We start from the raw sequence: 7,451 nt of genomic DNA on the forward strand, positions 1-7,451 counted from the left end.
GCAGCAGCAGCACCACCACTTCTACCACCACCCACCCACCCACCCATCACAGGGAGCCAACCCAGTCCCCGTCCTCCCCTTCCCTCCCCGCCATCTGACACTCCGATTGATACCTGTCGCGTTCGCCTGACGCGACCGCCGCCTTGCGACGGCTCCCTCGACTTCTCGCCTCCCTCCCGTCCTTCCTTGGCCCGCCATGTATAGCACTTCCCACTCTTCCGTCCCCGCTCCGATGAATGGGATCGGTGGAGATCTTGTTGATGGCTCGGGCACGATTAACCCTGCAGCCTTAAACAACGGTATGTGTTTGCTTTTCCGCTTGTCTCATCCTGTTACATGCCCGTCTACCTGCCTGTCCCGTGCCTCGATGCTCTTCTCAATCCAACCTAGTTTGTCTCTGTTTGCGCATTGCTTCCAAGGTGAAAGTTGATTGTCGCATCTTATTGGCGCGGTCAACAGCGGTGCAGCCGCTCTGTTGCCGCTGATGGAGGTCATTATGGGTGTCCCATTTCTCTTCTACTTGTCCACCGCGACAACCTCCAAACTGACGGCCTTCTCCTAGTCGCCGTTGCCATCCCCCCTTCATCCTTCGGGCCCACGAACCCTAGCATTGCCCCTCGTGGTGTCAAGCGAAGTCGTACCCCAGATCAGCGAGGGAATGCGCGCGCAGATGGGGATCATGACGATGGTATGTGTGCGCTGGATTGTCTATCAATTCACTTTGTCGAGCTTGGATGGAGGACGTACAAGTCAAGCGTACTTAGTCGCATGCATTCTGTCTTCTTTCACCGAAGCTTTGTGTTTGAACCATGTTGATTTTCGCGTTCGTCGTCTTGTGTTGTCTCTTTGCCCGCTCCCGACGCTCACTATATCTACTTTGACTGGGATCATGGACTAATGTGCAAATTGTAAACAGCGGACGATCATGGTCGTCGGAAAAGGGGTCGCCCTCCTAAGACGCCACGACCAGCCACAGCATCCACTAGTGACCAGCCGGTCTCGTCCAATGCTCATGCTCAAACCCCGCGGATGCAAACCCAGCCTCTTTCAGCCCAAACATCCGCCAACATATCCCCGTCACAAGCTTCTCCGCCCGAGAAAAGCACACCAACCAAGGCTGCTTTGGTCAAGGCTCTTCCGACTGTGCGCGATCACACTACCGACCAGCTGAACGAGGCCGGTGACGAATATGTGCCTAAGGAATTCGACGATGCTGGGGAGAAGAAGGTCGATGATATGGGTTACCTCCAGGGTGGTCGCGAGTACAAATGCCGCACCTTTCGCGTGCCCCTGCGTGGAACTAAGCTGTTCATGCTGGCTACTGAGTGTGCGCGAGTGCTGGGTTACCGAGACTCGTATCTCCTGTTCAACAAGAATCGGTCTCTACATAAGATAATCGCTACCCAGATTGAGAAGGACGATTTGATCCAACAGGACATATTGCCGTACTCATACCGCTCTCGTCAGATTGCTATTGTGACGGCCAAGTCCATGTTCCGCCAATTCGGCAGCCGCGTCATTGTAAACGGACGACGGGTGCGTGATGATTACTGGGAGGGCAAAGCGCGAAAGCAGGGATTCACGGAGGACGATCTCGCAGGCGAAAAACGCCCCGGTGGTGGTACCAAACGCGATGCTGCGGCAGCAGAGGCAGCGGGCGCTGCCAGCTTTTTGCCCACCCTGACTCATGGCGATGTCATCTACAGCAACGCGCTAGAGGCTGTGCCGAGCAGCATGACGATCGGCGCACCGCCGTCGGTCTCACTTTCGCAGCCGCTCCCAATGATCCACATGACGACCACCACTGATGACCCACGTCTGAGAGAGTACAACAGCATGCCTCGACCCCGTCAGGAGATGACCGGCCAGCCGTACCAAGACCGGTCACAACCAAGCACAGCTGCGGAAATACTAAATCAAGCTTCGCACACAGCTGATTTCAACAAGGTTCTGACCCAACAGCGCAGCTATCGGCAGAAAGGACTGGAAGAGTTCTATTCCAAGCAGCGTGAGATCCCCGCCTCCGCGGCGCCTTCGCAACCTGGACCACTCGATGCGGCCCCAGCAGCCTCCCAGCCAATGCAGTCGCCCCAGATGCCTTCGACCGGAGCGATTAGCCAAGCTCAGCCACCACAGGCAATGCTCCCCCATCAGCCTCCCATGATATCTAGTCAGCCGGGCTTCCAATCTGCAACGGCCCATCAGCAGCCGCCTGTAGCGCAGTCGCCTGCTCGAGGTGTCCCTGCAGCCCGTCCAGAACTTATGCATCAACGTTCGAATCCTGCCCTCCCTGCAGGAACGCCACAGCCACCAGGTCCTTACGGGTATCCCTCCCAGCCGCAGCAGATGTGGGGCCAGCCGCCTCCGCAACCTCAGCCATCGCCTATTTCTGCCGCTGGCCCGCAGGGTGTAGCAATGCCGCAGTACCCATCCCAGATCCACCCTCAGCAGTCTCCTTCGCCGCTCGCGCACTCTCTTCCCCAGCAACATGCCTCTCAGTCGCCCCGCAATCAAGCTCGGCCTTCGGCACCCCCGATGCCGCAGCCGTTCCCAATGCATCCGCAAACACCTCAGCAGCAACAAATGGCAGCCATGCCTTTCCCTGGAGTCACCGCTGTGCAGTATCCAGGTATACCTGCCGCACGAGCCATATATCCTTCCACGCAGGGTCCAGCAGGTCAACAGTACATGGCTGGAGCTCCACAGCAACCGGGCATGGCTATGGGGATGAGCCCTGGTGGAGCGATGCCCGGCTGGCCTCCGGCACCTGGCGGCCCGATGCAACCGGGACATCCGCAGCCTGGTCAATCCGGCACTCCTCTCGGCTGGTCTGGATATTGAAATTGATAGAGGTTCTAGCTGGCGTTAGTTCAAGATGGGAGCGTTTGCAGGGTCTTTTCTGCAAGATGCTGTTGAAATTTGAGAAAGAGACGCATTATTCGGTTTTTCATGAGCTTGAGAGTCCTGCTTGATCTGATCTGACCTTTTCCCTATCCCATGATGTTGTATCTGACATACCCCATTTCATTCCTGCTCTCTGTTATCCTTTGCCCCTGGATAATGGCTAATGATAATCTGCGTTTTTCCCTTGTTTATACCCTTTGTTATACCCTGTCATGTTTTTGTTTCTATGTGTTCCCCAATGGTGGTTTTGCAAGAATTTGAAGCTGAGTTCCGCAGTCACGAATATGGAGATTGTGCATGGTTTTCATATGTCTAGGATAGAGGGGCGGTCAGATGGGATGGCGGTAACTCATTTGTTTCTGCTCTTGGGTTCGGTGTTGTCAGCCCTGGGATATTCTTTTTTTTTCGCGTTTCCTACATTGGATGATTTTTCTTCCGTTCTGTTTGCATTGATGGTCTTCTGTCTCACTCTACTCCGATCCATTTTACAGTGCTTTTATTCGACAACGGTTTCGTCTGGACATCCTTATTATGACCTTGTGGTTTTCTTCTGTCTTATCTTGCATACACTCCGGCTTTGTCTCTTCGTCAGATGTCTTATGATCATTCTTCTATGTGTCTATGGTATGCAGATCACGTACAGCTTGCACAGTTTCGGGGATTATTAATTTGACTAACCCCGTTTTCCACGAGTTGTGGTTCCTTCTGATGTATTGCGCATGGTTGTAGAAGAGTACTTCGGACTAAGGACCTAGAAAGTGTAGTTTAATACGCAGCCAGGCAAGGCACTTGACTTGTTCCCCCTGTCATGCCAGGTTTTTGTGTGCCCTCATCTGCGATGTACACAAGGATACCTTCTTGTAGTAGGGCGGTCTTGCCGCCTGCACTGATCTCGCTACTCATCTCACTCGCCCGTGACCCCTGGCCTGTTGTTGCCCACACATCTTGAGAACGAATCTGGTTTTGTGACCTTACAACCAGCTCCAGAACATACATCAACATCAACAACATATTCTGCAGGGAGTAGGTTAGGTTGGGTCAGGTCTCTCCTTGTCTCCTTACGAATCTGGAGAGTAAGATTGTCTCTATACTTGTAGAAGTATTTTCCATCAACCGCCTACATCATCCCGCCCAGGAGCTAATGAGCTTTTCAAAGGAGAAGCCAAATCCCAAAAACCAAAAACCAAAAACACGCCTGGTTAACGTGCGCGTGATCTCGAATCCCCAAGGCTCTCTAGGCTCCCTCCCCTACCCCTGGACACTCTCGTACTCAGGTACGTATCCGGGTATTCGAGCTATTTTCCGGGGAGAGAGGAACTTGCATCCCTCCCCGTACTCTGGTTGATGAACTATATTGTAAGACAGTGCTTGCTGTAGCAGAACGCTTATTATAGTCCAGTTGATGAGCTATAGATGGGGAGAGAGTAATCACCCCTGATCATAAGCTGGGTCGATATAACGAACGCAAGAGCTGAGAAGGAACATACTGAAGCTTACCTGGTATTGTATCTACGACGCTACGAGGATCAGACTGGGTCTTTTTCTTGGTTTGTTCAAACGAGAGACTCGGCGGTTGATGTCTGTTCTGCCTCTGCAGCCACAAAATACACCTGCCTCATCACCCCTCCAGATTATATGTATTACAGTAAGTAGTGGTAGTAGTAGTAGTAGATACGTGACAAGGTGATGTGAACCAATGCCTTCAAATGTCCAGATGTCCACACAGAAAAACAAAACAGACAGCCGCTTCAAAACTTTCACATGCTTGTTCCCAAAACAAGAAGTTATGATTGAACCCTTGGCTCAAAGATAAGGAAAAAGAAATGCTCCTGGAATCAAACACACGTGGCCTGGGGGATATATATGTAATGCCAACAAGGGTTCCATAGATGAAGATGAAGAAAGTCAAACGAAACCAGTCATGGCCCTGACGGAAGATAAGACGCAGGGGGGGGGAATAAGTACATGTGACCGGTGAGCTGGATGGGGGTATTATCATTCGCACAATTCCAACCAAAACAGTAAATCAGAAGTCATTCGGGGTTTTGTTGTTGGCAAATGTGTATGCCTCTGGTTTCTGCGAAGGAAGCTGTTGTGCACCGTACCGCTGGGCCTCCTGCTGCTCGGGGAACTCATAGATGAATTCCCGAGGCTTCGAGTCGCCCCCTAGCCCAGCTGACATGGACATGTCCACATCGGTAGTCGTGTACACCAGCGACGGAGAATCCGTCACGGGAACATGCTCGCCGCTGTTGTCATACGACATCGAAGCCATGTCCGGCTGCGGTGTGACTTGGCAGGGGCTTTGGAAAGAAGCTTCCGGGGATGACATGGAGGTCGCATCGGGCCAGCTTCTGCCTGTCATCGAGGTTTCACATGATGTGTAGTCATGGAAGGAGTTGTAATGAGCCGGAGCCGACATTGGCGGAGCGCCCCCGTGATACGGATATCCGGAAAGCATGTCCACTGCCAACGGCGTAGCCGGAGGAGAGGCGATGTTGATCTGCATCGGCTGTGTCGTGGGAAACAGCTGGCTGGTGGGTTGTGCCGACAGACAGTAGCCTGCATCACTTGGGGTGTTCGGAAGCAAGTGATGCAGATCCTCCGGGGTCAGAGGTGTGGGGGGTGCTAATCCACCCGCGGTCACCGTGGGTTGCAACATCGATGACATTTCGGCTTTGGAATTGAGAGATCCCGCCTCGGCAAAAGTCGAAAGGTTGAGAGGCGAACGTTGTGCGGCAGACGCCTTTCTCACTCCTGCGTAACGAGAGTTGAGTCCTTGCGCCGATTTCGAGTGTCTCATGCTACCATAACCAGGGAGTCTCCCTGTGGGTGACATAGCCGACGAGCCTGAGAGCATAGACGAAGATCTAGAGGTACCAATCGCAGCAGGCCTCGGGCGTTTTCTGCGAGCAGCCAGGTCAAGTTCCTTGCCTGCCTCTCTCCATGAAGCTCGGTCGGCCCCGTGAACGAGCTGCGACAGCCCTTGCGGGGTGTTGATCCCAATACCTTCAAAACTATCAGCGAGCTCGTCGGACGAGCCCCGTCGGGACAACTCTAGATCTTGATGGATGGGATATTGAACCGTATTGTAGGAAGCCTCCGCGTCACTAGCTGATCGGTACCCAGAGATTGGCTTGGTCGACGATTGCATGTGACCGGCCCAGTCTTCAGAGTGGAGCTGCATACCGTGAGGGCTTTCAAGAGTGGGAATAGTCAGCGACTCGCCACTTGCCGTTACAAAGTCCAGGGAGGTCTGAGATGGCTCCCAGGGAAGCGTCGTCTGTGCATACGAAGGACTCAGATCACCCGAGCTGACTCCGTGTTCGTCATGACTATCACTTCGGGGGTTGGCCGCGAAGGTCGTGGTAGGAGACACCGACCCATCCACGCTAGCCGGATGGCTGTTGTCCCCGTCTTGGCTGTACCGGTCGCGCGCCGCAACAGCAGCGTTCAATGCTCTTTGTAGAGACGCGAAAGTTGCCTCTCGGGCCGACTCACTTCTTGTCTTCTGGTGCTTGGACCGCGAAGAGGAAGAGGTCGTCTTTGTCCGCTCGCTGGGCTTTTCGGTCGAAGGCTTGGGAGTATCTTCGTGTGCCTCACCGCTCTTGGTCTTGGAGTCTTGATTCGACTCGGACGAGGTCTCCGTGTTGTCTGACTTTCCCCGAGCAGCCTCTTCGGCCTCCGCCTTGGCCTTCTGCATTCTCTCGAATTCTTCTTGGCGCTTCTGTTGCTTCGCCTTTGCCCGACGGTTCTGGAACCAGTTCTAAATCTTCATTAGCTTTGAAACTTCCCACGACCTTTTGTTTCACGATCGAAGGACCACTAACCGCTACACGGGGGAGGCTGAGATTCGTTTGCGCCGCCAATTGACGCTTGACATTGCTGCTGGGCTTGGGGTGGGCTTGAAATTGGGCTTCCAAAGTCTCCACCTGTTCCTTGGTCAACCTCGGACGCGAGAGGTTCTCTGCATATTCGTCGTAGTCCATGATAGGCTGGTGATAGAAATCGACCATGTCGAACGGGGGGTGTGGGTAGAGGTAGCCATCCATCGGGTGCATCATGGAGGGATGGGTCATTGTCGGATCGAAGGCTACCGGTTGATGATCCATTGGCACGCCCGTAAAGGCGTATGTGTGATGAAGGTAGTTCATGATGACGGATGAGGAAGCGTAGGAGAGATGAGCGAGGAGGGAGGATATGAGAAGGGTGGTCTTGTATGAGGGAGTAGTCTGATTGGGATGGGGGTGGAATGCGGTGCGGTGCGATGCGATGCGGTGTTGGTGACCAAGTGTTCGAGGGATCCTGACAAGCTGCTGCCAACCGAGCTGCAACTATGACGAGGACAGGGACTTGGTCATTGAACAATTGGACCACCAAAGACTGACTGATGACGATACTGGATAGGAGTAGGAGGGGTGAATAGATGTGGGATAGGGCGGGAAGATCGGATCTTAAAGGGCGAGGATAAGAGATGAAGTGGCGGTAATGATTGGAACGAGTAGACTGGAAGTAGCGGGGAGTATATACTTCTATACTTGCAGTCG

General features: G+C 53.6%; 2 protein-coding genes across 2 annotated transcripts; one reads left to right on the forward strand and one right to left on the reverse strand.

The window, feature by feature from the left end:
* Positions 1–232: 232 nt before the first annotated feature.
* On the forward strand, positions 233–2,841 carry ASPACDRAFT_28141 (putative nuclear localization protein; the record flags this gene model as incomplete). Its single annotated transcript, XM_020199540.1, has 2 exons — positions 233–305; positions 917–2,841. 2 exons carry the CDS (start codon positions 233–235, stop codon positions 2,839–2,841), a joined length of 1,998 nt encoding a protein of 665 aa, XP_020056714.1.
* Positions 2,842–4,930: 2,089 nt separating this feature from the next.
* On the reverse strand, positions 4,931–7,058 carry ASPACDRAFT_42958 (homeobox domain-containing protein; the record flags this gene model as incomplete). Its single annotated transcript, XM_020201185.1, has 2 exons — positions 4,931–6,670; positions 6,735–7,058. The coding sequence occupies 2 exons, from the start codon at positions 7,056–7,058 to the stop codon at positions 4,931–4,933; spliced, it is 2,064 nt and encodes a 687-aa protein (XP_020056715.1).
* Positions 7,059–7,451: the final 393 nt, after the last annotated feature.

The sequence above is a fragment of the Aspergillus aculeatus genome (assembly GCF_001890905.1).
Source record: "Aspergillus aculeatus ATCC 16872 unplaced genomic scaffold ASPACscaffold_7, whole genome shotgun sequence".
NCBI lineage: Eukaryota > Fungi > Ascomycota > Eurotiomycetes > Eurotiales > Aspergillaceae > Aspergillus > Aspergillus aculeatus.